At 37.6% G+C, this 15885-nt stretch overlaps 2 protein-coding genes across 3 annotated transcripts; one reads left to right on the plus strand and one right to left on the minus strand.

Moving 5' to 3' along the window:
* Positions 1-2416: 2416 nt before the first annotated feature.
* Positions 2417-5162, plus strand: fkbp2 (FKBP prolyl isomerase 2). Its single transcript, XM_043221978.1, has 6 exons — positions 2417-2548; positions 2979-3139; positions 3219-3331; positions 3631-3677; positions 3777-3812; positions 4467-5162. Exons 2-6 carry the CDS (start codon positions 2981-2983, stop codon positions 4526-4528), a joined length of 417 nt encoding a protein of 138 aa, XP_043077913.1. The 5' UTR covers positions 2417-2548; positions 2979-2980; the 3' UTR covers positions 4529-5162.
* On the minus strand, positions 5000-10856 carry ppp1r14ba (protein phosphatase 1, regulatory (inhibitor) subunit 14Ba). 2 transcript variants are annotated; one of them, XM_043221977.1, is made up of 5 exons: positions 10679-10856; positions 10349-10545; positions 6541-6624; positions 6216-6248; positions 5000-6044 (listed from the first exon to the last, which is right to left on the minus strand). In XM_043221977.1, the coding sequence occupies exons 2-5, from the start codon at positions 10538-10540 to the stop codon at positions 5961-5963; spliced, it is 393 nt and encodes a 130-aa protein (XP_043077912.1). In that variant the 5' UTR covers positions 10541-10545; positions 10679-10856; the 3' UTR covers positions 5000-5960. The 2 variants fall into 2 exon arrangements, with proteins under 2 accessions (XP_043077912.1, XP_043077911.1); XM_043221976.1 differs by having other exon boundaries at positions 10763-10841.
* Positions 10857-15885: the final 5029 nt, after the last annotated feature.

Genomic DNA, 15885 nt, shown 5'->3' on the forward strand with positions numbered 1-15885 from the left:
TTGTATTTACACAGTCTGTGTGTAGTTACATTTGCTGAAGGCATTTTACAAGTTCTGATTAGTTCGAAAATTGAACAAAACAAATTACTAAAGCACTTCAGCATACCCGCCAGTATAAATAACTCTTCTTCTGGACTGTTACATTTCGCCATATAGAGAGATTCAGCTGCCAGACAGGATTTGAATGTTGTTGCTTTCATTAAAATTCATCACTCATGACACCAGAACTTGATTAGTCATTCGCAAAGATTTGTTTGTGTTGAAAGGGTCATCTTCTGCTAGCTCGTGCTTCACAGTGTTGGGGGGAAAATATGGATTACAGCAATGTTGTGATGATGTATATAAGTTTTCTGTGCGCTGTAGCCCAGCAAGGATGCACGATATTAATTCAAGAAGCAGAGAAACGCAAAAACTCAAAATGCAATAGAGTGCAACAAGGTTACAGAAGTAAAAATCACATTCACTTTCTTCATAGAGATGTTGATTTTTACCAATAAAAATAATATATAAAAATTACAGTGAACACGCTTCGTTAATTTTAACATAAATCTATGTAGTTAATTCAAAAAATATATATTTATTGTTCACAGTCAGTATATATTTTATATTTTATGTATTTATACTTTATATATAAATATAACATCTTTTTCTTAAATATATATATATACTTCTACAAAATGACTGTAATCTTTTTTAATAATCCATATTATATATATATATATATATATATATATATATATATATATATATATATATATATATATATATATATACAGATGATTGTGTGTGTAGAAGTATATATATTTAAGAAAAAGATGTTATGTTTCTATATAAAGTATAAATACATATATATTATATATACACCCTCATAAAAGTCTTGTACCTTGTTATATTTTAAAGTGCTTAAAAAAAGTTTACATGTGATGGATCTCATCTGTTTGGTTTGGTACAGTTTTCGTCTGTGGTGAAAAATATGTTCTGAACCAAGGCCACTGGAAAGGCTGTGCGACCAGTGATGAAAATTTCTGTATTTGTGAAGGTGTTTTTAAATCCTCTGAGGATATGTCTGTTTTTTGGGGCGGGTTTTGTCCGTTGGGTGAGTATCTGCTCATTTTCACTTCTGCTACAGTAAGGTACAAAATCCCAAATGCAAGTACTCAAACACTGTACCTCAATGTGGAGCCGCATTTAATTCTCAAAGAAGACCTAAATAAGACAAATAACACATCGTTGATGGAACACAGTCTTCGATTAGTTTTTACCAGCAATCTGTGATCGCGACATTTGGTAAGCAGAGCATGATTACTGCACATCTGTTGAAGCCTGTAATAATTTATTCATTTAAGGTCAAATGTAACACACACCTGCCCATGGACCGAGTCTGTTGTGATTTATCAGGGCATTAAGAGACACTTCAGGCCGGGGGGAAGGCGATCATTTTGGGGAGAGCAGCTGACTCATTTGCATTCAGTCCGTCTCACTGAAACAAGCCACAGGAGAGAGTCAAATGACAGAACGAAGAAGGCTGTCTGCCCACCTTTGGTCACCCACAGCAACGGAAACCTTTTTATTGCAGTCACATACAGTACAGTCACATGCTACTCATGGGATTGAAATGAGAAACCTTCAGACAGAGATGAATGAAGCGATTATGGTGACGCTTTTGTTCAGGACGGGGGTTGAATATGTGCCACGCTCCCTGAAAAGATTTCTGCCACTTGTAGTTTTAACCCTCTGAAGCCTGTCATGGAAAATAATTTTAAGAATTACTTTGATGGAACAATTTATTCAACCTTAGAACCTTGAATAAAATCATGTGAGTTTTATGTTTTGTATTCGATATGTGATGCTTTTATGGCCCAAAATAGTGATATATGGAGCTTATTCTTGGGAAGAAATGAGGCACAAACTGAGCAAAAATGCTATTTTGTTCTGATCTTATTTGTATGTTGTATTTTTTATGTCTTCAAATGAAAATTAATGAGCCTTTTAGGCCTATATCAGACTATTTAACATAAAATGCTAAATTTTAGTTCTTACTCTATATCTCCCAATAATATGTCTTAAGATATTTTGAAATTAATCTAGCAATTTGCAGTATAATATATAGTTGGCCTGCACAAACGGTTTTCCTCGTTAACTAATAAGCCTACTGCAAATATGTTTTAAAATGTATCACTGGACTCTAAACGTTTTGCAAATAAGAAAGTAATTTATAAGGAAATAGCTCCCCCGTGTGTACATCTTAAACATCTTAGCGGCAAACAAAATAAAAGTCCCTTTTCACGGCCACAGTGTTACCTTAAAACAGCCTATAATGTTGCGCGTCTGATTTGTCAGTGTAGTATAAAGTAATATTCTTGTTTGAATATTGCATTATTGAAAACATATATAGTTTTAAATTATTATTTCCTAATTCTCTTACATTTTTAATGTCGTACTGAATTTTGGAAAGCTGGTAGGAAGCGATCCAGGCCTGCTGACGTCACTTCCTCATGAAAAACTCATTCTGAGATTCGGAAGGGACGACTGTTTTATCGTATTACAGGTAATTGCGTCTGTATCTATCAATTAAGCACTAAAATGACTTCAATAGAGATTAATCCCAAGCTCCTCTCTTTGTAGACGGCTAGGTGTATAGCATACGGTACAGTGAGCGAATAATCCTAATGGTTCTGCAGAAAACCGCAGCCGTCATCCTATTAACTTCCTCTAAAATAATTCCAGCACGTTACAAAAAAACCCTGCTATGATTATTTGCCGAAATTATTTGCTAGTTAAAAATGCACCTTTAGATTAGTGTACGCTAATTTAGATGCTTGCGGTTTCTAACACAACTAATTATTGTATCAATTAAATGATAACGTGTACTTACGTGTGGAGACCGTACGCATGCGCAGAGATGAGCAATCTTGCCGTTCTAGTTTTTTTTCTTCTTCTTCATGTTATTTCAGAGTTGATCTTTCTTCTTTGAACAGACATGAGGCTGAATTTGGTATTAGCTGTTACTCTGATGTCCATCCCCATGGCACTTGTGCAAGGGGCCGAGAAGAAGAAACTACAGATTGGAATCAAGAAAAGAGTGGACAACTGTCCTATAAAGTCCCGCAAGGGAGACGTGTTGAACATGCACTACACTGTAAGTGTCCGACCGTTCCGTCCTAAATTTAATTCTTGCCCAAAATGTCTTCCTCTAACTTTCTTGTTTTTATCTGCAGGGCAAACTGGAAGATGGGACAGAATTTGACAGCAGTATACCGAGGAATCAGCCCTTTACCTTCACTCTCGGCACGGGACAGGTCATCAAGGGCTGGGATCAGGGTTTGTTGGGGTGAGAAGCAGCATTGCTGCATTTCTAGATGAGCTGAGATTTTGTGTCATGCATCAGTCAGGATTAGGATTTAAAGAGATGAACCTAAAGTTAGCCTAATAACGAGGATTTAGCAGGCTAGGTTTAAAGGTCAATGTGAAACTGTGAGATATATTGGCATGCAGCGCTCTGTAAATAGGCTAAAGTGTGTTATGGTTCAAGGTTGTCATCTTACTCCCTTTTTTCTTTTCTGTCATATCTTTGATGTCTCAGCTTATAAAAAGCCTATTTAGCATGTGATGTTTCCTCTCAACTCTTAGGATGTGTGAGGGTGAGAAGAGGAAGCTGGTTATTCCCTCTGAGCTCGGTAAGTATGTTATAAAAATTAAATATGTTCCATGAGTTTAAAAAACAACTCAAAAATGTATTATTTTGGATCTTGAAATATGTGATTGTTTAACTACAGGTTATGGTGATAGAGGAGCTCCACCTAAAATTCCAGGTAAGTTGATTAGCAATTCTTCTTTCAGTTCTTAACATGGGAGTCTGATTTCTGACACGTTAATATTATGTATTTTTCTATAGCTTGATCATGTTATGGATCATTCATCTTGACTTAGAGTAGCTTGAAGTGTTTGGACACTTAAGATGCTTTTAAAACATATTAATGACTTATGAATACTCTATTTAAAAAAAAAAAAAACCTCCAAAAAAGGAACACTCCACTTTTTTTGAAAATAGGCTCATTCTCCAAGTTAATAAGTTAAGTTTGTTTTTTTTACACCATATCGGCCTATAAAATCATGTTTCATTCAGTGATCTACACTAAGCTATGCTAAAAGTGCTATCGCCAGACCCGGATATCACCTGAATAGATTTCAAAATGGTTTTTGTTAAACTCAGTTTATTAACAAAAAAGTGGAGTGTTGCTTTAATTCGTTTGTTGTGACATTTCTATACTTTTAAAGTGGCTGAAGGTCTTCAACAAACCTTAAAGAGCGCCTGCAGGAGGACTTTAAAATTGATGTTCTTACTGCAATTATTGTTCATAATATTATTTATTAAAAACCTGTTTCCCTGTTGATTAAAAAACTGCTTTACCGTGAGATACTGGCAGAATACTGTCTCACTCTGCAAATTTCCGTTTTCCCACTAGGTGGTGCCACACTCATCTTTGAAGTTGAACTGTTGAGCATTGAGAGAAGATCTGATTTATAGTGACAAGATTTGTTGGTCTGTCAGTCTTAAGCATTTAAAGTCAGCGTGTCCGCAGGAAGATCAACGACTTGATCCACTGAATAAACATAGCAACTTCTGGTGTTAAAGGGAGAGTCCACCCGCATGTGAAAATTTCATTGTCATTTATTAACACACGTCAGTCCAAAACGTCATGGCTTTCCTTCTTTTGTTGAACATACAAGAAAATATTTTGAAGAATGCTGGTAGCTAAATGGCTTTATTTTTATTGACTCCATTGTTCAAAAATAGAACTGAAGATGCTAGTATTCTTAAAAATATCATCTTTGGTGTTATTCAGGTTTGGAATGACAAAATTTTCATTTTTGAGTGGACTATCACTTTAAAGAGATTTCTCTGTTTTTAAAAGGTTGCAGAAACAAAAGCTTGATAATGTTTTTTTTTTGAGTTTCCCTTAAAGAAAGAAAAGAATGACACAGCTTTTCTGACATGTATGTAGCACCATTCTTTATTTGAGAGCTTTACTACACGTATTTGGTTGTGAGAGTGCACAAAGTACAGTTTTTGCCATTCCAACAAATTCTGATCGTCAACATATGCATTTCTCAAATCTTGTTCACTTGAAATTGAATAAACATTTTATTTACAAAAGCTACGCGGGCTTTGAGCTTCATTTAGCATTGACCTTGGCCTGCACCACCGAAGCGCGTTCATTCTTAGCCTTCTTGGTTTTTGTAAAAATATCAGATGTAACAAATTGGCAAATTCACTCTATCAGTATTGCTACTCGTCATCCTCAAACAAGTTTAATTTTCCTCAGTCAAATGATTTCTAAAAGCAGTAGTACTAAACACAGACCTGTAATTTTTTTTTTTCCTAAAAATGGTTAGCTTAAAAATGGCTTACAAAACACAAGTTCACAATTCTCACCCCCCCTCCCTTTCCCCGCATTACATCAACACTCCCCAAGATCTGAAACCCCACATCTAAAAACTACTATTTTCTGGCCTGCAAAAAATCATTTTGCCCTTAAGAAAGACAGCAGATGTGAGAGACTGACAAAAAAAGGGGGGTGAAAAGTAATTTCTAATTTCCTATTCGATTACAGAAGGACACATTAGTTACGTAGCTGAAAAAAAAAAAGTGTATTTAGTGAACAGTGTAACCGTAACATCAACCAATCGAATCCTTTCCCTAAATCACCACGGGAGTTTTAAGCTAAAGGGACACTACCACACTCTCTACATGTAATATATGCTGAAACAGTACTAAGACGAAGTAAAAAACAGTTTGGGGTGCTCAACCTGCAGCTGAGATTGGCTTGGCTGGACTCGTATCGTTGATCTCCGTTTGACAGACGCTGTGGTTTAGTGGTTGGGTCTGCATGCCTGCATCTCCTCTGGGTTTGGAGTGACAGGTTGGTTTTGTGGTGGTGGTAGGAGCTGGGGTGACCTCATGGCGTCAGCTCCCCTTTTTTCTGGGGGGTGCTGAGTTTCTGCATCCCTCGGACCTTCTCCAGCAACGCCGCTACGAAATCCTGCAGGTGCCAGAGTGAGAATTACGGCAAGAAAAGGCATATTTCGGTCCAGGGTGTGATTAAATATAGCGTAATCGCATTGTAATGACTGCCTCAGTGTCTCTGAGAATATCACGACCGCCTGTAATGAAGGTAATTGTTAATGCTATTAATATTCCAAAAGGCACTTACATCATTAGGCTTATAACAGTCGACCAGCAGCATCTGAAAACAAAAACGGAAAGAGATTTAATGCTTTTCAGACTAATCTGCTGTTTTCCAACTGTGCACCGGTGAAAGCGGAAAGCTGGCGCTAAACGCCGAAATAAATCTCCTGCTGAAAATTTAGTCTTCAAAAAGAGCTCAGGACTGGAAGGATTACTGTCAAAACACCTGCAGATGAAATGCTAGAGCACCATTCAGCGCAGAGGAGTGAACGTCTTGAACGTTAATATTCTTACGAGGAGATATCTGAAGCGAACAGGATCGTGTGAATGTATTAAAGATCTGATTAGACCTTCACTCGAATGGCTCTCTCGACATCACTGGGCAGATCCAGCAGCTCATCCACGTCTATTTCCAGCTCAGGCACCTCATCCTCCTGCAAAATACAGAACCACTGATGAGAGAGACGTTAAACGGGGGCTCCTGAGTTAATAATTCACAAGCCACAAAATGGCGGTCAGGATCTTAACTATGTAGACCAGTATGAGGTGAAATCAATCAGGCAGAGTTTATTTAGCCAACAAGAGGTCCACTATTATTTTTATATCCCAGTGTCCCAAAAATGTGTACCTTTAGAGTCGCCATGGCTTGTCACAAGGGCTAACTTGTGCTTATATATCACCGAAAGGTCCATCTTCATCCACTCATCTTCATGTTATTCCAAACTCTTTTTTTTTTTTTTTTTTGCCAGAACACAAAAGCAATCAAACGGCTTTTATTTGACTTTTATGTATGAAAGTCAATTGGAACCATTAGTAACTGGTTAACAGCGTTCTTCAAATGATCTTATTTTGTGTTTTGAAGAAGAAATTAATTCATACACACTACCAGTCAAAGGTTTTTTAAAGAATTCTCTTCTGATCACCAAGCCTGCGTTTATTTGATCCAAATTACTTTAAAAACAGTGATATTGTGAAATATTACTAATTTAAATAACAGATTTGTAGTTGAATATAAAATGTATTTTCTTTCTGCAATCAAAGATACATTTTCAGTATCATTACTCCAGTCTTCAGTGTCACATGATCCTTCAGAAATCATTCTAATATGCTGATTCGCTGTTCAAGAAACATCCTATTATTATTATTATTATTTAAAAAAAAAATGATTAGAGTATATCTGAAACAAAAGGATTTCGAAACATTATACAATATACCATTCAAAACCTTTCAAGACATTAATACTGTTCCAAAAGGTTTCTATTTCAGATAAATGCTGTACTTCTGAACTTTCTATTCATCAAAGTAGCCTAACAAAAAACCACTAAAATTCTCAACATAATAATTAATGTTTTTTTTCAGTAGCAAATCAGATCACGTGACTGGAGTAACGATGCTAAACATTCAGCTTTGAAATCACAGGAACGAATTACATTTTAAAATACATTAAAATAAAAAAAGTTATTTTAAATATTCAAAAAATAAAGCCAATAAATGCAGGCTTGGTGAGCAGGAGAGACTTCTTTAAAAACATTCAAAAACATTTGGCTGGTTGTGTAGGTCCGGAATGGCATGAGGACGAATGAATAATGACAGAATTTCCATTTTTTGAATGCACTGTCTCTTTAAGGCTTTTAGGGGTAGATAACATACAGAGTTGCCTCGGTGACAAGCTTGTTGTTCTCCTAAAGGTTACATTTTTACATAATTTGAGAGCAGAAATCCAGCCATCTCTGGCCTTTGTGTATGACATCCTCTCTCTGCACAACAGGATGGGCCAATCCTCATGTCGGTGTGTGTGCGATTTACTGTGCGCTTGTAAAAATAACAATTTCCATTCACTTCCTGTCAGCTTACAAAGACAACACTGTGTCTCTGTCTGCACAACGCTGTCTGATAGCTTCTCCGATTGAGACACAGTAAGCGAATGGAAGCACGACCGCAGCTCCAGCCTCTGCTGTGTAAACCCCAGGATTTGTATGTCTTATTACAGTCACACTCCCTTTTCATCAAAGAATCACTCTCATTTTGCTCTTCCTGCAGGGCTATTAAGCACTATTAGTGAGTTTATATGCGCTGAGGGAGACGGGGGAGGAAGCTGCCGTGGAAAGAAATTGTCACAAGTTTTTCTTCAAGTGTATGTGCTATTGCAGACGTTAAAAAAAAGCAGGTCTGTTATGAAAGCCTTCGCGCTGACCCATATTGTAGACTCGCTATAGCACACTACAGCTGACCAAAGCCTGTCCAGAGGTGATACTCTAAAAGTAAAACACCTTACAGACTAAAGAGACTGATTAATCATAATATTCTGTGGTCAAATCGAGACTCAGTAATAAAAAAGTCCAAGGATTGCTATGAATCTGTCATTAGTTACTATATAGCCAAATCATTTTCAGCTAAAATAAGTTTTAAGTGTGTGCGTTGTGCCACAATCAGGCTACAAGGAAATATATTTTTGTAATAAATATTTGTCATATTGAAATATTGCTTAACACACAAACATGTTGAGCAACACAACTAATAAATGTTTACTGAGCAGAAAATCGGCATATTAGAATAATTTCTAAAGCATCGTGTCGCACTAAAGACTGGGGCAATGACTTTTGGAAATTCAGCTTTGTGTCACAGGAATATATTTTTAAAAATAGTCAAATACATGAGTTAATCTTAGCAAGTAATCAAGTATTTCATGTCAGTTTATTTAATTGTTAAGTAGCCACTTTGAGTCCCGCTCACCCAGTTTATTTTATGGTAATGTTATCCATCACACAGTATCTCTTTCACTGCTCTACAGCACAGTTACATGAATTTAAATGAGCTCAGTAAGAAAACGTACAACCGACTGTAAAGCACAGCCATTAAAGGTACTTCATAAACAATCATTAAACTAAAAAAAAACACATTTAAGGCAACCTTTGTCCATACTACTAAAAAAAGGTCACAGGAAAAACCTGTTTAAATTAGGTTATGTAATTTGTCGATGTGCATCGTTCTCCTCTTAGGTACAAACATTTATCTAGAGTTTTTGCTGAGGGCAGTCGTGATTTAAGATGTGCCTTCTAAACATCAGCCTAATTGGACCAAACATCGCTGAGACTAGCAATATAATGGACGAGTTCTCCTGTCAGACCGCATTATTATACAAATAACCTGTGGGATTCGGATGACATTTCACGGGTTCAAATATGTGCGCTTCTATTTTCCTCTCCCTTATTATTCAAATATCACAGTAACGCGTAGGACTGTGTTCAGACATAAGAAACCATTCATCAGAAACCAAGTCAGAGGCTCTCGAGCAAATCCAATGGATTCAGGCTACTTTGTAGTACGTGAGACAAAGCAAAATGTGCTTTCCCAAAGCCAGATTTTTAGCTCAGGATGAGGCCTACCGCTGAGCTGAAAAGAGCATTCAGAAAAATCTCGTTTTAAAAGCTGCCCAGTATGACACGACACATAATCTAGGTCAGTTATATTAGCCCTGGAGGTTAAGTCAAGCTCACAGTGAAGCATGCTTTGCATGTCTGAACAGATGACATCATCACGATGGCCAGAAGGGTGATTCCAAACATCTCAGGGGGTTACAAGAAAGACAAAAAAAATCATTTTGACCAGTGTCACCTACTGTAGATACGTGCAATTGACATAAAAATCCTAATCAGAGACACCTGGGTTTTGTGCATCTGTTGACATTAATATTTTGGGATTGGAATCCATGTCTTTGTTCATGCAAGTGGAGCTCCTTCTTCATACAGATCTGTCACATTAACATATGAGGCAAGCCCACTTTTCGATGAAATATGCATTATGCATAAAGGACGCATTAGGTGCTCAATTTTTGGCCCCCCCTCGCAGCACCTGTCCACGAGGCTCACCTTTGTTTTATGGCTTTGTCTGTAGTTCTGTCATGCCACGCCCTTCCATGTGTAAATGCATAACCATAAAATAAACATCCACTAAAAATAAAGACACGGCAATAATAAAAAAGCCAAGCTGCTCTTAATAAGCAACTATTTGTGAAAGCAAGGCGATTATCATGCAAAATGGACATGGCAAATGTAACGAGAGGAATGCCGGTGCACGAGTCCTGAAAAGAAAGAGCTGTCATTCCTTGCAACAAAGGATTGCACGCGATCAAAGCACTGACAGTGTTTTGTATCCTACCTCGCAGTCGTACAGATTCATTAACTGGCTAACTATCCACTCCTCCAAATTCAGTCGCCTCCTCAGCTCTTTTCTGTCATATTTTACGGTCACTCGTCCTTGCTTCTGTGGCACTTCTTCTTCGGTACCGGGAGGTGTTTGAAAATAAACCCGGGGCTGAGGTGTCGTTTCCGGACTTGTTACCGCTGCCATTGTCCCTAATAATAAAAAAGCTGAGGTTGATTTAATGGCTTAATTAATTAGAACATCAATTCAAAAGAGAGAGCTGGTCATGTGCACATCCATGTTGGAAAAAAGTGCCGGGCCCCCTTTTCTTTAAATGGAACAGACCTTTAGCTTACAAGGAGTCCGCAACGGTAGACTGGGATCAGGCATACAAGGAGCTTAGAAAACAGAAGAATTCATCAGACTAACTGTGTGGCCGCGGTTTATCAAAGTCCATCTTCTACAAATCGGTCCATCAATTGTCACAGAACAGCTTGTGGGCGCCTCCAAGTGTCCGCGCTGAAATACTAGCGATGTCGTGAAAGAATCGGATCTTTTTAACGAGTCGGTAAAGGCGGTTCACTAGAACGGACTGGCTCGCTACTAGCGCGCTACTCTATTTTACATTACGCTACACTCATTTTTTATTTAACAAATAGTATCGTGTAGAGATTTAACTGTTTGTTTCGCCCGAAAACCTCCAAATCAAAAACTTGAGCCGGACGGCATCACTTTAGTCAACTAAATATTGGACTGTCATTACAAATTACAAATTACAAATAAAATTACATTGTACATATGATTTTAGAGGATGTAATGATAGGCCACGGTGGGCTGCCGGGGATGTCAAATAAGCGCTAACCAGTATTTGAACCTTCTTAAAACGAACTGTTTAAAAGAACCGAATCGAGAAAGAATCGGACCTCCTATCACTATGAAACGCCACCGCCAAAATGTTTCCCATTAGTCTTTAAGCAGGTTGTGTCTACTGTTCTAATAAATTATAGATTAATAATTAATATCACGCAATCATTTCAGGTGCATATGTCATGATTTTTAATTTAAAATACATTATTCTGTGAGGCCACCCCTCTTTCCTGCATGTGGACTATTCCGTCCAAATCAAATATCCTGTGCCTGCTTTCCTTCTCTCTCTTCTCGCCGGCGCACACACTGCGCTTGTGCCAAGTGACCCTTATACTGTCTCCTCATTTCATCGTAAAATCCAACATTATGTAACTTATTCAACCCTAATTGGTTCATTCACTCCAGTAAATCACCATCCTTTCTGCATTAGCTGAATTTGAAAGGCCCCGAGCTATTTGATTGTCCATTTAGACTTTCCTTTTGGATTACTATTTTATTGGGCTATTACTTTGGTTATTGCTTGGCGACATATATCCCTTTACGGTGAAAAGCAGTGAAGTAACTGTAGGCCTATTTATCTATTAATACATTATAAACACTTGAAATAAATACTATTATCGCAATTAAACATTCAGTAAAAATATTTCCATTATTATTTTGTAACATCCACCCATTCATCCATTTCCACCCATTTTTGGGTCAGTAATCAAATTTAAAGGACAACAAAAAAGTGCAATGAAATTACGACTGCAGGATGAGACTAAAAGTTATCCATATAAATAATTAATATTTGATGTACACAAAAAAATAATAATAATAATAATAATAATACTAATAATAATAATAATAATAGTAATATAAATACTGTTTTTTTCTGTGGAAGCTAGTTTTCAGGATTTATTTCACAAATAGAAAATTAAAATTTATTCAAATTATAATTTTTTTCTTAATCAATGTAATGCATACGTGGTGAATAAAGTATTAGTGTCTTTGAAAAGAATTCCACATTTTTGAATGGCTGCTCTTCGTCAGAATTCTATAAATTCTGTCACTAGAGGGCAGTCTATGATTGCTTTACTTCAGTGAATAGTGTCTAGCGAACTACACCGGTAAGAAGAGCCCATTATGTAATGCACATCTTTTGTTTTAAATTGTATCAGTTTACATTTTTAATACACGAAAACGACACGGAGAGTAGTTTGATTTGTGACAAAACACGGAATGAAAAAGCAACTAGAAAAAGGTGTCATGCATATTTGGAACAACTTGATCAGTATAAAAACAACACATGCATTTTAACCAAAAAAAGACCCATCCAGAATTATTATCCTTGATCCAGTTTAGAGGCACTTCTCTCTGTTTACAGAACAAATTGAACAGCGGCAAAACCTGATCTGACAAACACACACAGTATCTACTGTTATCCTAAATGCTCCGTTAATATTTCCTCTTCTGTGATTTGCTGTGTCTAGGGCAGACCTTGTATGAAATACAGTAGCTGCCAACAAGGCCGTTATCCTTCTTTTTAATGCACCGTGTAATTGGTTCAGTGGCCCCTGTGTGCCACACACCAGCTCTGGATTATGAGCTCTGGGTCCTGTGGGCCTCCCTCACACGCACTCCTCACTCTACAGTCACCACAAAACCAATCAAAAGGCAGAACTGAGTGCTGGTACATGTTGCCTACTCCAAACCGTTTGGGATTATAATGGAGCTTAGCGTTAGTGTTTGAGATGAAAGAGCTCTTCCAAACAATCCAACTGCAACATGAAATGTTGCATAACCACTTGCCATTGGCTTTAGGTATTGGATAATGTTCAAATTGAGCATTCGGTTCCTCTCCCTATATTTACCCTTTAGAGTCTGAGCTGGAGAGGCACGGTGGGAAGTCTTCTAGTGCCTTTTGGCTTTAATGTAGCCGCTCTTGAGGGCCATCTTGTCTCCTTTGAGGACCTGTCGGTCTCGGACAGCACTAAGACCATTCTGTTTTGGGATTTTCCCGTCATTCGTGATGTTAAAGCAACACTACACTTTTTTTGAAAATAGTGTATACTCCAACTCCACCAGAGTTAATAAGCGGAGTTTTAACATTTTTGAATCTATTTAGCCAACCTACGACAATAGCACTTTTAGCAAAGCTTAGCATAGATCATAGTTCTTTGATCATGACACCGGAATAAAAGTATAGTTCCTAGTCATATCAGCCTAGAAAACCACAACTTTTCATTTTCCGTCGGGCTTAGTAGACGATGCAACTACAAAATAGTCAAGTTTTAAAACTTAAACTTATGGTAATTTTTAAACGAGATGCTTCTGGTCTAATGAGATTTAATGATCTATGCTAAGCTATGCTAAAAGTGCTATCGCCAGACCCGGAGATTGGCTGAATGGATTCAAAGACTGTAAAGACCGTAAAGACACATTTTCAGAAAAGTGGAGGGTTCCTTTGAGCCCTGACAGAAATAAGACAGCAGATTCCACTTCATAGCACATTAAGGAAGCTAAGTCTGATTGACAAATACAAACGCATACCACACATACAAAAACACACTGAAAATTTCACATTGTCGTGTTTAACACTAAATCCAAAAATGCTAAACAAAAGTCGGAAGAAAAAGGTCACAACCTAATGAGACAGCTATTATGACATATGGGACAACATTGGCCAAACATCTGAAACTGTAGCTTAAAAGCTGTGTGCTGGGTTAAATATGTTCAACGTCCCGTATGCGTTGCAACAAATGGTGACAGAACTCGCAAAGAGTTTGTAAAATTGTACACTATTCAGACACCTTTACTAAGCAATAATGGATAACATAGCAGCATAACTCCTATGACGAGAAAGTAATGCTTTTGGTTTGTTTAGATGCCTTGTTGCATTTACATTTGAGTTGAACCGCATAGAGTTTATTTAAAAGTTACCTGTTTGGTGCACCAAGGTTTGGATGGCAGCATTCAGCTGAACTGAGCTGACAAAGCAATCAAGCTCATTTTAACCAAAGCAAAACCCGTGTGAGCACATCAACAAAATGTTTTCTTTTTAATAAGATACTTTTTTTTAAAGATACTTGTAAGAAGCTAATTTGACACTTAACTTTACACTTGGGTTGTCACTTGACCGGCATATAAAAGTACTTTTAAAGTACACCGTGGTGCATTTTGAAAGGAGTGACAAACAAAGTAAAACAGAGTTGAGCAGATAGTGGAATAACAGCAATTTTAAAAGATCTTTGCCACAGCGCATTGAAGTGATTCTGTCAATTGTTGCACGTTTATATTCTACAAAACAAAAAAAAAACCGTGCAAACGGTTCCTTGTGTTAGGTCAGTAGTTGATTGACAGGTGAGTAGGCGGTCCTTCGAGTTCGTTCGAACGCCTTCAGCACTATGAGCGTTTATAATGAATATAGTCTGGTCACGTGCCTTTTTGACAATTTAAGAATGTGGCCAAATCGGTCAGTATCTAACTGTTTTCAACCATGTTTACACTTGTTTCTAACGCTATCCACCTGTAATTGAATTGCTAGGTTTGCTGTGGAAAATGGTGCCAGACGCCCCAGCAGGGGGCGCTCGGTGCCAGTATAGTGATAGGGACGCTAAACGAGATAGTCCTGACACACTGCGGTCATTCTAGATCCCAAGGTAGGTTCTTTCGAAAATGTTTAGGGGTGTTGACTAAGGTGTCTTGGCCAAATGTGCAATATGGTACGGCAATATACCCTACTCGCATGGATTGCTTCAGTTCTTCTCTTCAGTGTTGTTTGACGGATGCTCATTCAGGTAAAAGAAATTCTTCCCTGCTAAAAAACCCCACAACAACAACAAAAAACAACAGAAGCCCAATTGCAGAAATTTGAATGGTTTCCATTAAAATACCATTATGAACCATTTCCAGTAAAACCATTCCTTTTTTTAGTGTCTTTTGGGCACTTTTCCAATAGGATTGAACGTACCAGTAGACTTCATTATACTTTCCATTAAAACTAATACGGTTCCCATTATAACCATTAAATCCATTACATTTTCTACTGTATTTTGGGCAGGGTTCTATTGTTTCGGCAGGGTTGCAAATTGTTTTGAGTGTGACAAAAGCTGCAGATAAATGCATCATTGCTCAATGCGGCTGATGCTTACACACTTCAAGCAGCATGAATACACTTTCAAAGAGACTAAATTTTTACCGATCAGATGGAACAACTACCGCGAAAAGCCGGCGAACTGATGCTCCGCTTCTCACTGTATCCTAATATTAGAAAGTTCAGGAGCGTTCAGCAAGCCTACAGTGTTAGTTTGCACTAAGAGTGAATCATCCTCACCCTGAAGTGACACTATGTGATGACTAACTTGCCTGAGCTAGTGATTCATGAAACAAGCATCCTTTCTCTCTCTCTCTCTCTCTCTCTCTCCTCCCACATCGTGTTCCTTTTCTTCATCGTTTTAATGCAAACCATTTCCGTCCCTCTTTCTGTGACATTCGGGCAACCTGGCAGACAGAAAGGGAACATTGTACGCGTAATTACAGACTCTGGATAAGGGTAATGTGTTATTTTTTATTACTAGAAGGAGTTTTTCTGTTTCCTCCAAAGCGCGGTGGGATGTTGAGCTGAATTAGTGCAATTGTTTAGCTGTTGGTTAGATGTTAAGGTTTCTGACCTCCAGCTAATATTTATTTGAGAAATGATGTCT

This window comes from Puntigrus tetrazona, chromosome 21, assembly GCF_018831695.1.
Source record: "Puntigrus tetrazona isolate hp1 chromosome 21, ASM1883169v1, whole genome shotgun sequence".
In the NCBI taxonomy this organism is placed as follows: domain Eukaryota; kingdom Metazoa; phylum Chordata; class Actinopteri; order Cypriniformes; family Cyprinidae; genus Puntigrus; species Puntigrus tetrazona.

Bases quoted from the DNA above. Each gene is read 5' to 3' on its own strand.
- fkbp2 (XM_043221978.1), top strand. From the start codon at position 2,981: ATGAGGCTGAATTTGGTATTAGCTGTTACTCTGATGTCCATCCCCATG. The intron at 3,140-3,218 runs GTAAGTGTCCGA...TTTTATCTGCAG, and splicing joins TGTTGAACATGCACTACACT to GGCAAACTGGAAGATGGGAC. The intron at 3,678-3,776 runs GTAAGTATGTTA...GTTTAACTACAG, and splicing joins GGTTATTCCCTCTGAGCTCG to GTTATGGTGATAGAGGAGCT.
- ppp1r14ba (XM_043221976.1), bottom strand. From the start codon at position 10,790: ATGGACTTTGATAAACCGCGGCCACACA. The intron at 6,249-6,540 runs GTCTAATCAGAT...TTTTGTTTTCAG, and splicing joins AGAGAGCCATTCGAGTGAAG to ATGCTGCTGGTCGACTGTTA. The intron at 6,045-6,215 runs GTAAGTGCCTTT...TGGCACCTGCAG, and splicing joins ACTGTTATAAGCCTAATGAT to GATTTCGTAGCGGCGTTGCT.